General features: G+C 36.1%; 1 protein-coding gene across 6 annotated transcripts in view; it reads left to right on the forward strand.

Moving 5' to 3' along the window:
* CEP70 (centrosomal protein 70) overlaps window positions 1–17620 on the forward strand; it is a 115724-nt gene that overhangs the window by 82226 nt on the left and 15878 nt on the right. For 5 of the 6 annotated variants that reach the window (XM_073899409.1, XM_073899414.1, XM_073899408.1 and 2 more), the window contains 5 exons: window positions 6709–6879; window positions 11589–11735; window positions 11911–12079; window positions 12441–12555; window positions 13610–13689. In XM_073899409.1, the coding sequence (XP_073755510.1) occupies window positions 6709–6879; window positions 11589–11735; window positions 11911–12079; window positions 12441–12555; window positions 13610–13689 (682 nt within the window). Of the gene's footprint in view, window positions 1–6708; window positions 6880–11588; window positions 11736–11910; window positions 12080–12440; window positions 12556–13609; window positions 13690–16661; window positions 17380–17620 lie in introns of those variants that run through there. The other variant, XM_025881616.2, reaches the window with a different exon arrangement.

Below are 17620 nucleotides of genomic sequence, written 5' to 3' on the forward strand. Positions count from 1 at the left end.
GACATCTCTGTCTTGTTTATGACTGTAGAGGAAGAGCTCTCAGTTTTTCCCCATGTAGGGTATTAGCTGTGGGTTTTTCATATATGGCCTTTACTATGTTGTGGTATTTTCCCTCTAAACCTACTTTGTTGAGGGTTTTTATCATGAATGGATGTTGTACTTTGTCAAATGCTTTTTCTACGTCTGTTGAAATGATCATATGGTTCTTATCCTTTCTTTTTATTAATGGGATGTATCATGTTGATTGATTTGCAAACATTGAACCATCCTTGCAACCCAGGAATAAATCACACTTGATTGCGGTGAATGATTTTTTAAATGTATTGTTGGATTCGGTATGCTGGTATTTTTTTTTCTTTTTCTAAAAATTTTTTATTGTTATGTTAATCACAATACATTACATCATTAATTTTTTGGTGTAGTGTTCCATGATTCATTGTTTGTGCATAACACCCAGTGCTCCATGCAGAACATGCCCTCTTTAATACCCATCACCAGCCTAACCCATCCTCCCATGCCCCTCCCCTCTACAACCCTCAGTTTTTCTTTTCTTTTCTCTTTTTTTTTTTTTTGATGTAGGGTTCCATGATTCATTGTTTGTGCATAACACCCAGTGCTCCACGCAGAATGTGCCCTCTTTAATACCCATCACCAGGCTAACCCATCCCCCCTCCCTCCTCCCCTCTAGAACCCTCAGTTTGTTTTTCAGAGTCCATCGTCTCTCATGGTTTGTCTGCCCCTCCGACTTACTCCCCTTCATTCTTCCCCTCCTGCTATCTTCTTCTTTTTCTTCTTTCTTAACATATGTTGCATTATTTGCTTCAGAGGTACAGATCTGTGATTCAACAGTCTTGCACAATTCACAGCGCTCCCCATAGCACATACCCTACCCTATGTCTATCACCCAGCCACTCCATCCCTCCCACCCCCCACCACTCCAGCAACACTCAGTTTGTTTCCTGAGATTAAGAATTCCTCATATCAGTGAGATCATATGATACATGTCTTTCTCTGATTGACTTATTTCACTCAGTATAACACCCTCCAGTTCCGTCCATGTCGTTGCAAATGGCAAGATCTCATTCCTTTTTATGGCTTCGGTATGCTGGTATTTTATTGAGAATTTTTGCATCTATGTTCATCAGAGATACTGGTCTGTTCTTTTTTTGTGTGTGTGGTGTCTTTATCTGGTTTTGGTGTCAGGGTAATGCTGGCCTCATAGAATGAATTTGGAAGTTTTCCTTCCTTTTCTATTTTTTGGAATAGTTAGAGAAAAACATGTATTAACTCTTCTTTAAATGTTTGGTAGAATTTGCATATGAAGCCATCTGGTCCTGGACTTATGTTTGTTGGGAGTTTTTTGATTACTAATTCATTTTATTTGCTGGCTATCAGTCTGTTCAAGTTTTCTATTTCTTCCTGTTTCAGTTTTGGTAATTGTTTCTGGGAATCCATTTCTTCTAGGTTGTCCAATTTATTGGCTATATATAGTTTTTCATAATATTCTCTTATAATTGTTTATATTTCTGTGCTTTCGGTTGTTACTTCTCTCTCATTTGTGATTTTATTTATTTGGGTCCTTTCTCTTTTTGATAAGCCTGGCTAGAGGTTTACCAATTTTGTTGATCTTTTCAAAGAACCAGCTCCTGGTTTCATTGATCTGTGCTAGTTTCATTGATCTGTGCTATTGTTTTTTTAGTTTCTATGGCATTTATTTCTGCTCTAATCTTTATTATTTCCTTCCCTCTCCTGGCTTTAGGCTTCATTTGTTCTTTTTCTAGCTCCTTTACGTGTAAAGTTAGGTTGTTTGAGATTTTTTTCTTGCTTCTTGAGGTAGGCCTATATTGCTATATACTTCCCTCTTAGGATTGCTTTTGCTCCATCTCAAAGATTTTGGACCATTGGGTTTTCATTTTCATTTGTTTCCATGTATTTTTAAAAATTTCTTCTTTTTTTCCAGGTTGACCCATTCATTATTTAGTAGCATGTTGTTTAACCTCCACGTATTTGTGCTCTTTCAGATTTTTCCTTGTGGTTGACTTTCTAGTTTCATAATATTGTGGTCAGAAAAGGTGCATGGTATAATTTCAGTCTTTTTTTATTTGTTGAGGCCTGTTTTGTGACCTAATATGTGATTTATTCTGAAGAATGTTCATGTGCACTTGAAAAGAATGTGTATTATGCTGTTTTAGGATTGGATGTTTTGAATATATCTGTTAAGTCCATCTGGTCCAGTGTATCATTCAAAGCCTTGTTTTCTTGTTTATTTTCTCTTTAGATGATCTGTCCATTGATGTAAGTAGAGTGTTAAAATCCCCTACTATTAATGTATTTGAAGCTTGGTTTCCATCTCAGTTTACTAAGTTATCAGGTGGTAAGGAATATTTGTATTTGTGTGTGCTTATCCTGTCTTACCATGACCTATCTTCTTGGCTAAAAACATTGTAGGTAGCTTGACTTAGATTTTGTCTTACTCCTTGAAAGACTTTGGCCTAATTCAAAGCAGGGTAGTAAAAAGCTGATAAGATTTTTAAGATTTTGGGGCACCTGGGTGGCTCAGTCAGTTAAGCATCTGCTTTCGGCCCAGGTCATGATCCCAGGGTCCTGGGATTGAGCCCCGCATTAGGCTCCCTGCTCAGTGGGGAGTCTCTTTCTCCCTCTTCCTCTGCCCTTCTCCCCTGCTCATGCTCTCTGTCTTTCTCATGCTCTCTCTCTCTTTCAAATAAATAAATAATAAAATTTTATTAACTAAGTGTAATAAAAAATAAAGGATCTTATAATCCTTTTTCCTCTTCTCCTCCCTTAAGCCATTTCCCTTTTTATTGTTTGTGCTGTTGCTGTTGTTGGTATAATTATTATTATTGTTGCTGTTATTATTATATATGTAAATCTATTTTCTTAAGGTCCTTACATAGTTTTGTTTTTATTTAGATATATAGTCCATATGAACTTTAATTTTCTATGTGGCATGATGTAGAGATCTAACCTTGCTGGTTTTATAGACCATTTATTGAATAGATGAGTGATTAAGCCTATTTACTGACTGAACTAGGCCTGTGCTCATATTTTATTAGACCCACACAGGGTTTTTTAAACTTTGAATTAATTACCAATCTTTTAAAAATTAAGATATTTTATTTGTTAAGTTCTTATTTCTAAGCTTATTTCTAAGCTTCTCTTAAAAAGCCACAGAATCCAGGGGTGCCTGGGTGGCTCAGTTGGTTGGGCGTCTGCCTTCAGCTCAGGTCATGATCCCAGGGTCCTGGGATCAAGCCCCGCATAGGGCTCCCTCTGCTCATGTGTGCGCTCTCTGTCAAATAAATAAATAAAATCTTTAAAAAAGAAAAGAAAAGCCACAGAATCTGGCAACAAATTCCTGCATAGTCATTATCAGGGCAGATATCATAGGCATAAGCCTCTCCCCTGTCACATATGGGCCTGTATTCTTCAGTTAGCTACAGCCCTTGGTCATCCTTGGTCATCCTTGTTTCACTCAGTCATGGTCTTAGTTTGCTTCTAGAGGCATTTGAGTTTACAGTTTCTCATAGACCATTCTTTCTCTACTTCATTGAAATGAAACCTTTTTCATATCTACTCATATGCATAGGTTTGTGTCTAGACTCTCTAGTCTGTTCCATTTTTATACTATTTGCATATTCTTTTAACTTCTGTAATTTTATAGTAGGTTTTGATACCTTTTAGGGTAAGAATCTTGTCATTGTTCTTATAAAAATTTTTCCTTTGCTATTTATTCTTCTGGATGAACAATTTGTCAAAATCAAAAATAGATCCTATTGAGATGAACTATATAATTGGATTAACTTTTTAGATTAATATTTGGAAAGGTGACACCTTTATAGTTTTGAATCATCTCATTCAGAAATATGTCTCTGATTTTACGTGGGCCTTCCTTTGTAGCCTTGAATAAAGTTTTATATATTTTTAAATTTAGCTCTTGAGTATTTTTGTTAGGTTTATTTTCCTAGGTATTTTATAACTTTTATTGCTATTGAGAATAGCATCCCTTTTTCCATTACATTTTCTAATTGATTGTTACTGGTTATTCATATATCTCTGAGTTGATTTTATTTCCAGGCACTTTTCTGAAAACTGTTTTTTTTGTTTTTGTTTTGATAACTCTCTTGTACCCAGCATATAACTGAATTTCTTTTATTTCATCTTGTTTCTTAGATACAATTTGAGAGGCTTTGTCCTTTAACAGGGGAATTAAACCATTCATGGATATTGAGACCAACTCATATATCTACTTTTATTCCTGACATCTTTCTGTTTTCTATATATGGTTTTTGGTTCTGTTCTTTTCCTGACATTTGCTAGGTTGAGATTTGTCTTTTTTCCTCTTCAAGTACTTCGGACATTTGTCATCTTAATTCTTTTCTATTTATCTAATGATTACTCTTAAGATACAGTTTTTATCCATAGCAAGAGTTTATCAATATCTACAAACTGTTTCTGAATAGATGAGACCTATTTTTTATTTTTATTTTTTAATTCCCATCTCTCTCGTAATTGTCATTTTACTGTTTCCTCACTGTTAATATATATTTTGCTGCCATTCACCTGATTGTGATCAAGTCATAAGAATATGCTCTGCAGGGCGCCTGGGTGGCTCAGTTGGTTAAGCGACTGCCTTCGGCTCAGGTCATGATTCTGGAGTCCCGGGATCGAGTCCCACATCGGGCTCCCCGCTCAGCAGGGAGTCTGCTTCTCCCTCTGACCCTCTTCCCTCTCGTGCTCTCTCTTTCTCTCTCTCTCAAATGAATAAATAAAATCTTAAAAAAAAAAAAAACAAGAATATGCTCTGCTGTCATCAGTAATTCTGTGAAGGGGAATTAATTTTTCCATTGAAATGTGTTTAAATACAAGAGAAGAAAATGTTGAAATACTCTCTTGAACTCAAAACAAAAACACCTCAGTAAACATCTGAAATCTTAGTACCAAGAGACCTGTGAGTTACAGCTTGAAGTGTGAGTAGGGATAAAGATTTGAGATCAAAATAGTATCTTGTTTTTATACTTACATAGCTATTTATTAAATGGTCTGGACTTGATGGTAGTAAATAAAGAAATGGCTTTACTCTTCTTTGTTTAAACTTGCTGTTTTGGGTCTTCCTTTCCTCTCCTTGGTAGAACTCATAGCTTTTGGCAGAGGGGTTATAGTCACATATTGTACATATTAAGATACTTAAGATTTACTCCAGGCATTGATGATATTAGGGAATTACTGTTAAATTTCTTTTTTTTTTTTTAAGATTTTATTTATTTATATATTTGAGAGAGAAAACGAGAGAGAACAAGTAGGGGGAGCGGCAGAGGGAGAGGGAGAACCAGGCTCCCCGCTGAGCAGGGAGCCCAATGTGGGACTCCATCCCAGGACTCTGGGATCATAACCTCAGCCAAAGGCAGATGCTTAACTGACTGAGCCAGCCAGGCGCCTCTAATTACTGTTAAATTTCTTATGTATAATAATGGTGTTAGGATTTTGTAGGAGAATATGCTTACTTTTAAGAGATGCATACTTAAGTATTTGAGGGTAAAGTTTTATCATGTCTGTTTTCTTTAGAAAATTTAGCTACGTGAGCATATATGGGAAAATGTTAATAATTGTTAAATCTAGGTAGAGATTATGTGGGTATTTATGATGGTTCATTTTATGTATCAACTTGACTGGGACACAGGGTGCCCAGATACTTGGTCAAACATTATTCTGAATATGTCTGTGAGGTGTTTATGGATGAGATTAACATTTGATTTGGCAGACTGGGTAAAGCAGATTGCCTTCCCTAATGTGAGTGAGTCTCATTCAGTCATTTGAAGACCTGACTAAAACAGAGAAGCTGAGTAAGGAGCTCCACTTGCCTGACTGCCTTTGAGCTGGGATATCAGTTTTTTTCCTGCCTTCAAACTTGAACTGAAGCACTGTCTCTTCCTGGGTCTCAAGCCCATGGGCATTCAGACTAGAACTACTCCATTGGCTCCAAGCTTGCCTACTGCAGTAATTGGGACTTACCTGCTTCCATAATTGTGTGAGCCAATTCCTTATAATAAATCTTTTTAGGTATATTTATATACATACACATTGTTGCTGTTTCTCTGTAGAACCTTGATTAATACAGATTTTGGTACTGAGAGTGGTTGTAGAGGAACAGCATTTTAAGGATTAGTTCTCTAAATTGGATCTGGGATTTCCAGAATTGGCATGTTTCCAGGATTTCTGTATAGAATGTGTTGGACTTTATTATTCATTGTCCTTGAACTTTGAACTTTAACTGAAGTTATGAAACAACAGGAAAATGCCCCCTTTCAACATCTGATTTAGCTTAAATACGAGGAGATAGAATTAGAGAAATGTGAGACTCTAGCTAAGGATGTATTGATGATTATTTTTCCCTGTGTGAATTGTAATAGGTCATTCATAATCTACTTTAAAGTCCAAATCATTTGAAAATGCATTTTAGCTTTTCTTTGAAGTGTCTGGTTCTCATTAGAACTTATATGTTTAATTATGTTGATAAAACTCCTGTACTTCTAAAACATTACAGGTGTCAGTACTATTAAAGGACCTCTTAATGCCTAAAATTAATTCTGAAAATGATGATACATTGACATATAAAGCACTCCCTTAACCTAAATCACCTTGATAAGACTATGATAAATATTTCAACTTAAAAACATTCTTTTTTTAAAGGTTCTGAATAGCATCAATTCAATTGTTCACAATCCAAGAGCTCCACTAATAATTTATAAACAGAGCAAAGGAGGAGCCCAACATTTTAATAAAGATCTTGTTCAGGATTGTGGATTTGAGCATCTTATTCCTATAATAGAAATGTGGGCAGATCAACTGACTTCCCTAAAGGTAAGGGGTTGAATATTTTTTACATGCTTTGAAAATCTGTTGGAGTCTCTGGGCTTTATTAATAGGACTAGGCTTCATTTTTTTGTTTGTTTTAGCTGTATAGCTTAGCTTATTTAAAACTTAAAACTTGCTACTTACCATATCAGTTTTAAGTACTACCTATTTGATGTTGTCATTACTATAAGCTTTACCTCCTGTAAAGTTCTACCAAGTACTTTTTTTAGGCCTGTTGCCATGTTGAAAATCTTTTTCACTTCTGGGCCCTTCCCTGTTCTACCTTCATCTTCCTCTTTTTGGTATCTCCATGCTACAGATTTTCCTGGCCCTTACTTCTCTTGAGATGTAATGTTTTATCCTTCATTCCATTTTAATTGGGGATTTTCTTCCTCTTCATATTTTAAATCATTTTCCTTCTCTCAAAACTGTCCACATCTGCCTATGCTGTAGAGCAGTTAATAGTTCAGTAGCAGCCAATACTACTTTTACCTATTCTATCCATGAAAGATAAAAATTTCTTCACTTTCTAGAGTTCTTGTGTATTTATTGTGTATCTTCAGGTTTTTCAGTTTTTGTTGAGTAGTTCACTGAAAGGTGAATTGCTAACATTAATATTTAGTTTCTGTTCCCTTTAGTCTTTAGATTTTTCTTTCTTTGTTTTTTTTAGAGAGAGGGGGGAAGGGCAAAGGGAGAAGGAGAGAGAGAATTCTAAGCAGGCTCCATGGAGCATGGAGCCTGACGCAGGGCTCGATCTCACAACCCTGGGATCAGGACCTGAGCTGAAATCAAGAGTCAGACACTTAACCGACTGAGCCACCCAGGCACCCCTGATCTTTAGATTTTTCAATAACTAATGTATATAGCACTACCTCTGTTCATGAGGATGCGATTCAGTAACAGTGTTTGTCAACAGAAGCCTTACTGCATGAAGTATAAATGATACAGAAGATATGTGTAAGAATGTATAAGCTTTATGAGTTTTACCTTTTTTTATTCTCTGATATGTCCCAAGGAACCTCCTGATACATAATGAGTGCTCAATATTTGTCAAAAGAATGAAGCAGAATAACAAATTCCAAGACAACAAAATGAAGATGATGATATTGAATTTTAAAAAATTAATGAAAACATACCTGTAATGACGAAAGAATCTTCACATTAGCCTAATTTCACCTTCCCTTTTTATACAGGGATCAGATAGAGCTATAAAATAGAAAACATTTTAATTGAGTGATAGTGTTAGATTAGTATACCTATCTTATACACCTGAGTCTCTCCAGTTCATATCTTAGCAGAGGGTAAATAATTAGTGGTTAATTATGTAAACCATGGTTAATTATGTAAACCCAGTCACTGGGGTTGTCAGGGGGTTCTCCCAGTAGGAAGAAATAGTGCTAACCCCACTTTAAAAAGATTTATTTTTTTATTTGAGAGAGAGAGAGCAAGTGAGCAAGTTGGGGGAGGGGCAGAGGAAGAGAATCCTCAAGCAAACTCCCTGCTGAGCAGGGAGCCCAATGTGGCGCTTGATCCCACGACCCATTAGATCATGACCTGAGCCGAAACCAAGAGTCAGACACCTAACTAGCCACCCAGGTGCCCCACTGTGCTAACCCTACTTCATTTCCTCTCAAGGAAGATGGGCTAGAATATGCCCAGCCTTCCCAAGAGAAGGTAAAAGACTAGAAGAGAAAGGACACAAAAGGAAGAATCAAATAAATGGATAGTTACTGATGATTTACTATGTTCAAGGCATTGGGGAGGTAATCAGAAAAGATGAACATGAGGTGCCTGGGTGGCTCAGTTAAGCATCCAGCTCCTAGTTTGGCTCAGGTTTGATCTCGAAGTTGTGGGATCAAGCCCCTCATTAGTTCTGCGCTCAGCATGGAGTCTGCTTCACATTCTCTCTCTCTCCTCCTCTGCTTCTACCCCTGCTCATGCTCTCTCTCTCTCTCAAATAAAGTCTTTTTAAAAAATGGACACAAGATTCAGACTAATTGGAGATACAACTTACTAAAAAACACGAAATATAATTTAACCATTCAAGATATCATTAGAAGAAATGAATGCCATAAAAATAGCCCATGAAAGGAGGCACCTGGGTGGCTCAGTCGGTTAAGCGTCTGCCTTCAGCTCAGGTCATGATCCCAGGGTCCTGGGATGGAGCCGTGCATTGGGCTCCCTGCTCAGGAAGGCTTTCCCTCTCCCTCTGCCCCTCCCCCTGCTTGTGCTCTCCCACTCTCTCAAATAAATAAATAAAATCTTAAAAAAAACAGCCCGTGATGAAGTGCCAAGTAAATGAGGTAGATGACTTGTGCTCCAGATTCTGGAGGAGGAAGAACCCCCAAGAAAAGCTTTACAGTGGTGGTGAGTTCTTGATACTGTATAGTTTTTCCACTAGAAGGCGACAAGGAGAGTAAGCTGTGTAATTAGAATAGTCCAAGGACCCCTGAGACAAATTTAGTGGCTCTGCTACTGAAGTAACTCATGGATTTTAGGCAGTGCTTCAGATATTTATTACTGCGGAATCAGGATCCAAACTGAGAAACTATGTAAGTTCTTTGTGGCCTCATATGAAAGGTTTTCTGTATTGTAGTAGCCTTTAAGGTTGGGACAACCATCTTCCTAGATTAGTTTTTTCCTCAGGTTAGATTTGGCTTAAAAGAGAAGGATGGGAAAGGCACGAAGGAGCTGTCTGCTTTCTTCCTTCTGTCTTCCCACCCACCTTTTCAGGAAAGTCGAGCTAGATGCTGTTGCTTTTCCCGTGCAGTATGCTGTTGTACCTTGTGGCTTTCCCATCCGCAGTGCTCCGGAGGTCTGCTGTACAAAGACAGGACATTGGTCGTCCGTCTGCATCCCCACAGCTGAGCAGTGTGGAGAGCACAGGAGACCCTCATTTAGATTTTTCAGGGCTCGGTGGACTATGCCACCAGCACCCTGTCGCTGCCAAGTAGACGAGAGCAGCTCTTCGTCTTACCTGTCTGTTCCTTTATTCCCGAGCAACATTTATACTGGGTGTGCTTTTTACTGAAGACCATTTCTTTATAATTGCACCTTGTTGACGGAGCATTAGTTTAATGAAGGTATTTATGCTGCAACTTCCTGACTTGTTTTTTCAAAATCTAGTGGCACTGATCGTTTAAAACATTCATTTGATACTGACATATTGCCTTGAATTGCTGAAATAGTAATTGCCTTCTTAACAAATGAAAGGTTACAGATATCAGTATGTGAGGTCTGGGCATTCACTGGAGAATGATAAATAAGTGGAGGACTCAAATAAGGAGTTGGAAAAAGAATTTCCTGTACTTCTTTCTGTATTTTAGGGTTGCACTTTCTAATACAGTAACCACTAGCCACATTTAGCTTTTGATCACCTAAAATGTGCTAGTCTCAATTGAGATGTGCTGCAAGTGTAAAATACCTACCAGATTTAAAAGACTTAGTATAGAAAAAAACAGAATATTGATTATGTATTAAAATGATAATATTTGGATATAGTGGGTTAAACCAAATATATTATTAAAGTTAATGTTACCTGTTTCTTTTTACTTTAAGTGTGGCTACTCAGCAATTTAAGATTACTTACAGTGGTACTGCAATGGGACAGATGGTAGCTGTACTTGTGATGAACAGAGCATCATGTAGAAACTTGTCAAATCACTAAGTCATATACCTGAAACTAATGTAACACTGTGTGTCAACTATCATATTAAAAAAATAAGTAAATAAAATTACTCTGACTTACATTTCTTTTGGACAGCAGTGTTCTAAAGGGCCAAGCACTGTGCCATGCACATAGCAAATGCTCAGTAAATGTTTATCGGTTTGACCGGTTTTAAACTTCCGGTAGCTTTGTCCTTTGTGCACAGCTTAAAATAAATTAGGAGAACCTGTGTAGGCCAAGAGAATTAAGTAGAATGTCATGAAGATTAAGTAGAATTAATTTAATTTAGAATCTTTTAAATTAGTTTTTCAAATTAAAACCTGCCCAGAAATAAATGCTATAATGGATGAATACTGAAAACATTATCCTAAGTGAAGGATCACAAGTCACAAAGGCCACTTATAGGGCCTTTTATCTGGAAAGCCAGTCACAAAAGGCCACTTATCTGTTTCTATGGTTTTGCCTGTTCTGGGCATTTCACATAAAGGCAAATCCATAGAAACAGAAAGTAGGTTAGTAGTGACCCAGGTGCTGGGGATAGGAGAGAATGTGGAATGGCAGTAAATAGGTATGGGATTTCTTTTTGGGGTGATGAAACTGTTCTGAAATTAGGTAATGGTGATGATTGTACGTCTCTGAAAACTGATTAAAATTACTGAATTGTACACTTATAGAGAATGAATTTTATGTGAATTATATCTCATTAAATCTGTTATACAATTATTCAAGGCCAAAATATAAAGGTTAAGCATATTTTTTATCCATCAATAGTTCAAAAATAATTAAATAACATATACTACTAATAAATAACATCATTACTTTAAATATCTAGATTTCAGATAATCAGCATATCATGTTTTTTGTAAGCCCTATATTTACCTGGAGAAAACAAATTTAACAGACTTTCTAAGCTGGCAATGGTATTTTAAAAAAATACTGATGATGGTTTATATTCTATTAAACCTGCCTGGATAATTATATTTTATTAGCATTATTGTGGAAACTTTTTTAAGGTCAATAATACCATGTTGTTTCTTTTGTTATAAAGGATTTGTATAAGTCCTTGAAAATACTATCCGCAGAACTGGTGCCTTGGCATAATTTTAAAAAGCAGGATGAAAATGAAGGTATCAGAATTGAAGATCTGTTGTTTATAGTAGATACCATGTTAGAAGAAGTTGAAAATAAGGAAAAGGTAATGCATAATACTTATGTAAATGTTCACATTTTAATGTAATCTTATCTTAAAAACCGACAGTGATACAGATACTGATATTTGTTCTACTAAGATCCTTTCTCTCTTTTTAAAGTTTTTATTAAAGTCTTGTGATTATTTTAACATGTGAACTGTTTCTCCCTCTTTTGGACAGGACAGCAATATGCCAAACTTAAAAACTTTGCAAGCTATTGTTTCTCACTTCCAAAAGTTATTTGATGTGCCTTCTTTAAATGGAGTCTATCCTCGAATGAATGAAGTTTATACTAGGCTTGGAGAAATGAACAATGCTGTGAGAAACCTCCAAGAACTCTTAGAATTAGGTGATGACTCTTTGCCTTTCTGGCCCCCATTTAAGAATTATTCCTAATAAATCAACAAAAAGGTTAAAAAATTGAAAAGTAAGAAAATTGAAGATGACTAAAGCATAAAATGTTTGATTTAATGATGATGAAATTCTCTTTTAAAATATCCTTTTAGGGACGCCTGGGTGGCTGAGATGGTTAAGCATCTGCCTTCGGCTCAGGTCATGATCCCAGGGTCATGGGATCGAGCCCCACATGGGGCTCCCTGCTCGGCAGGGAGCCTGCTTCTCCCTCTCCTTCTGCTGCCCCCCCCGCTTGTGCTCTCTTTCTCTGTCAAATAAATATTTTTTTAAAATATCCTTTTATTTCTCTCTTTCAGATAGTTCATCTTCATTGTGTGTGTTGGTGAACACAGTTGGAAAATTGTGTAGACTGATTAATGAGGATGTGAATGAACAGGTTATGCAGGTATTGGGACCTGAAGACCTCCAAAGGTATTTATTTTAAAAAGTATCTTCCACAATGCTTGGATTGGTGAAATTAAAGACTTTCAGAACTTCCTAAGTTATTTATCTTTCCTGTTTGGGATAGCATCTTTTGAATAATTTGACAGTCTAAAATAATCTCACAACTTATTGATGGAGAGAATGCCAAGCATTTTCAAGATAAAAATAGATTGTAGGGCCTGTAAGTTTACATAGGGTGGGTCAGGACTCCAGCATTATTGCTATAAGCCTGTTCCCAGGGGAAATTATATATGGAAAAATTCACACCTTGTTAGCAACTTCATGTTAGTATTCAGAATATATAAACAAGTCCTATTTTTAGTACACTACTATAGGTCGCTTAGTAATTGCTAACAGTGTATTTATTATTTGATTAGAAGATAAATGTTAATGAGGTTTTTTTTAAAAGCTAGTCATCTCTAAAATAAAACTGATGTTTTTTTAAAATATGGAAACATAGCTATACTTAAAGCAACGCTTCCCCCTCCCCCCCCCCAATTTCATACTGCAACGTACGGGAAGAGGAACACAGACATATACCACCCATACCATATATTCTGCAAGTATCCTAGGAAGATCTGACACTTGAGTTTTCTGATACTTGATGCTTTTAAAAGGAACGTACGTCTCACTTATTGGTCTTTTTCCCCTTTCCCACATTTATACTGATGACTGATACTTATTCTTAATGTTTAATAGAATACAGGATATAAAAAACAATTTTTAGAAAATGTTAAAAAGCAAGGTCTCTTGAAAATTCTCAAGCTAAATGGAAAGTCTTCCACATTAGGAATGTTAAATTTAACTTTGGGACACGTGTGTACACTGATTAATAAGAGTTTGGTTTTTTGTTTTATTTTGTTTAGAAAAGTGGTATTAGATGAACAAAGACCTTAAAAAAGGAAGGATTGCAGTAAATGATTATTAAATTTATACTGAAATTAGGAAATTTCTTTCCATTTTGAGAATGTTTTACTTCAATCAGATGCAAGAACCTTAAGTGGGAAATTCAGTGTAAACTGTGCATTTTTTTTTTTAAAAGCATTATCAACAAACTGGAAGAACATGAGGAATTTTTCCCAGCATTTCAGGCATTTACTAATGATCTGCTTGAAATCTTAGGTAAGATCTTCATTGGTGGTGGTTAAATTTCGAGTCTTAAGATGTCGTGGGTTTGAGGGATGAGTGTTCCTTAGTCGCTGTATTAGTGCTTTTACCTAGTGTTTTGGTAGAAAGTGTCTAAAAACCACTAACAGTTCTGGAAATACACTCCAAACTTGTAACTAGAGTTGGTTGGTGTGGTCTACAAAACAGAGAAGCACATATCCTTTAAAGAGCTAGGGGCTGCCTTTACTTTGAAACCATAAAATGAGAAATGGTATTACTCTGGCTAGGCCCAGTTTAACCCTGACTCTGGCATGGCCTAATGAGAAATCTTCATAGAATTTATGATCGTGAAGGTGTTTAGTTTTTTTTTTTTTTCTTCCTTCTTTTTTTTTTAAGATAGAACTTACCTACTGTGTTTTTTAAAATATACAAATTAAGTTTCTTTCTCAGGTGATAAGTAATGTAAAGTAAACATCTGTAGACAGAAAGATAAATTTATAAATCTGTAGAAGGGAAAAGATATTTGTATTCTTGGTCAGATTGAGGGTTTTGTTATTAGTATCATCTTTTAAAGGGAAAAACATAATTTAAGCTTAGGAATCATAGGCAAAATAGAAACTCAGGGCTCTTATTTTAAGTGTGATTATATATGGCTATAAAAGTAATTTATCTTACTATTAAGAACACTTTTTAAGGTTTAGAGTGATTTATTCACTGATGAATTTTTTTTCTATATAGTTCATTTGAAAGATTTTTTTTTTTTAAAGAATGCCTCCTTGACATAGGAAATTAAATTAGAAGAGGTGGGGCGCCCGGCTGGCTCAGTGGGAAGAGCATGCAACTCTTGATCTTGGGGTTGTGAGTTCAAGCCCCACACTGGGCAGAGAGCTCACATAAAAAAAATAATAAAATTAAATTAGAAGAGGAAATGAGGTTTAGTAGAAGATAAGGGAATGAGTAAATTAAAATTTGGTAAGAAAATGAATAAATGAAAAGAAGCATCTGACTGGAGTATCTAGCCTGGTAAACATAAAGGAAGTTTTGTGGTCAGTTTTATGTAGACTGTGGAAGCAAGGGAGACAGTGACTGAATGTGCTCTAGGCATGCTCATATGTTTGAAAAGATCATAGCAAGGGAAAATGTAATTTGAAAGCTAAACTTAAGATGAGACATTAAATTGTAGAAATGTGTTGCCTCATATCCCGAAGACCTTAGTTTCATAGAATAATATGATTTTACTTGCTTTGGGGTAGCAGTTAAACAGGGAAGTTCTCATCATTAATAAACATTTTAATAGGTGTGCAGGTAGCACTTATTTTAGAATCCTATAGAAACTTCCTCTCAGATACTGTGACACTCAGCATGGTTCATGGGGGATCATTTACTTCAAGAAGCCATGTCTCCCTGCAGATGAACTCTGTATTTATGTCACAGTTGAAATCCTGGAATTAAAAATGACACTTAACACTGGGAAAGTTAAATCTGATTGGCAAATATAACTGTTTTTATTACTAGATGTCATTTTAAGCATCAACTACAGAGTGTTGTACTGAATACCAGATGTGGAGAAGGACTTTTTCTCATATAAGTGGTGTGTTAGCTGAGGATATTTCTCATATTAGCCAAGATCCTTCTCTGCAAGGTTCATTTATAAGGCAGAAATCTCATTTAGTGAGAAAACAGGTGTGATTTCAGAATGGGATTCAGGGAATAACATGATCTTACTCTGATGCAAGGTATGAATCAAATTCTCTGTTGTAGACTTGCTTATATTTTTTTCTGATATCTTGACACTTTGTAAGTGGATCTAGACAAGTATTCTGACTGAAGTCAGGAGCTTAAGTAGCATGGGCTATACATTTAGGTTAAAGGAAAAGCAACCAAAATTCAGCTAAACATGGAGGAAAAGAGGTAGAACCTAAGGAAACATGTTTTATATAAAGGAAAATGAGTTTATAAACAGTGGCCCAGCAGAATAAGGTAGAAAAAAGTGTTAAGAATCTAGAGAACTTGCCACTGGGGCTTGTAGTGCTGGAGGCTAGATAATGAGAGAAAAGGACCTTGCTTCTCCAGTAGCCAAGAGCTTTCAGACAGTGAATTTAACAGGCTGGTTGGAAGAAGACAGTTTAGAAAGAGAAATCAAATTCACAAAGAATCTGGCAGAGAAGAACCTGAACTAGTTGATCTAGTAAGCTGGACCAGACTAAGCTCTTCAACACATTGCATCTGAGATTTGTACTTTGCCTTACACTTTTTATTTTTATTTATTTATTTATTTATTTTTTAAGATTTTATTTATTTGACAGAGAGATAGCACAAGTAGGCAGAGCAGCAGGCAGAGGGAGAGGGAGAAGTAGACTCCCGCTGAGCAGGAAGCCCGATGTGGGGCTCGATCCCAGGACCCTGGGATCATGACCTGAGCCGAAGGCAGACGCTTAACGACTGAGCCACCCAGGCGCCCCTGCCTTACACTTTTTATTATGTAGATATATTTCATCCTAAAAGGTAGACCTAAGAATGATCCTACTAATGAGAAATTTTCCCAATAGAATTAAGGAGAGGACTGTGTTCCGTGAGAAGAAATCATTAAGTGCTCAGACAGGGACCCAGAAAAGAGACAGCTTTCACCTAGGATTTCATCATGTAGGCTCACCCATGTAATTACATAGATTTAAAGCGGCAGTGACATAACACAAATGTGGCCAGTAGGATCGCTTAATAAGAGCACACTGCTAAGGGAGATTATTATCAGAGTCAGAGGATACTTGTAAGTATAGGGTAGGTTTACAAACAGATGCCCTATGAAGCATCTGTGTCTGAATCAGTGACACTCTTATCATCACTATTAGAGAAAAATTTCATGTGCATAAAAGAGCTAGTGTTGTTGCCTTTGCATTTGAGGTTTGCTTTGCATAGAGATTCTCATTTCATCTGAGCCTATCACTAGATAAAGCTACTCTTTCCTTATTCTTGTTTTTCTGTTACAGAAATTGATGACTTGGATGCCATTGTACCTGCAGTAAAGAAATTAAAAATACTTTCATACTGAAAACAAATCAAATCATTTTTACTGTGTAAATTGCATTCTTAACATTCTGAGTATTTTATAGGATTGATCTTGCTTTGAGACAGGGTTATAAATGTATTTACTCTCAGAATCCACCCCCTTCTTAGTATTGGGTCCTTCCCATCTATATTTTTATTAACTTTGAGATTCTCATATAGAAAACATTGTAAGCTAAAGTGTAAGGTGACTTTAAGTCCTTTAAACATTTCTTAAGCAATTCTTCAGTGCTTAGAGTTTAAGACTGTTTTAAAATATAGTGTGTAAGTAAAACAGAAACTCAGAGAGGTTGCAAATAATAAAAAGGTTGTATTTAAGTTGAGGGTTTAGTGACCTTTTTGATTCTGGGAACAAGGATTGCCAGTGGCTCTCTCGAATTCAGCCAATAAGAACCTATTGCTTTCCTGGCAAGGAAATGGCACATTCTATTAAGATATCCCTCATGGCACTTGCCTTTTCAAAGCAGGAGGAAGAAAAGAAGGAAAAAATGTTTTATCATTGTGTTAGGATAGGAAATGAATTATGAGGTAATATAGATGAGTAGATAGTAGTCTCTCATTAAAAAAAGTATCTTTTTGCAATCTTGTTGTAATATACTTTTTATAAGGACATGAAATCTTAAATAAAGTTTTTGTGAAGAATTTCCAAATATAAGTGTCCTCAGTGACTTATTTATATTATACACAAATAATGAATCATATTTTCTTACAAGGCTGAGCCTTGCTGCATTTTATTTTATATAAGAATACTTCTCTTGCTGCCTTCTGCTTATTCTCTGTGCTCAATATTTAGTCTTGACTTTTTAAGGGACCAGTGTTACCGCACCCTCCTCCCTCGTCATTCTTTTGTAAGTAGCAGGCCTAGTCTCTTTCTAGATTTAAA

Source organism: Callorhinus ursinus, unplaced genomic scaffold (assembly GCF_003265705.2).
Source record: "Callorhinus ursinus isolate GAN/ISIS: 27379988/994484 unplaced genomic scaffold, GSC_fseal_2.0 scaffold1, whole genome shotgun sequence".
Classification (NCBI taxonomy): Eukaryota; Metazoa; Chordata; class Mammalia; order Carnivora; family Otariidae; genus Callorhinus; species Callorhinus ursinus.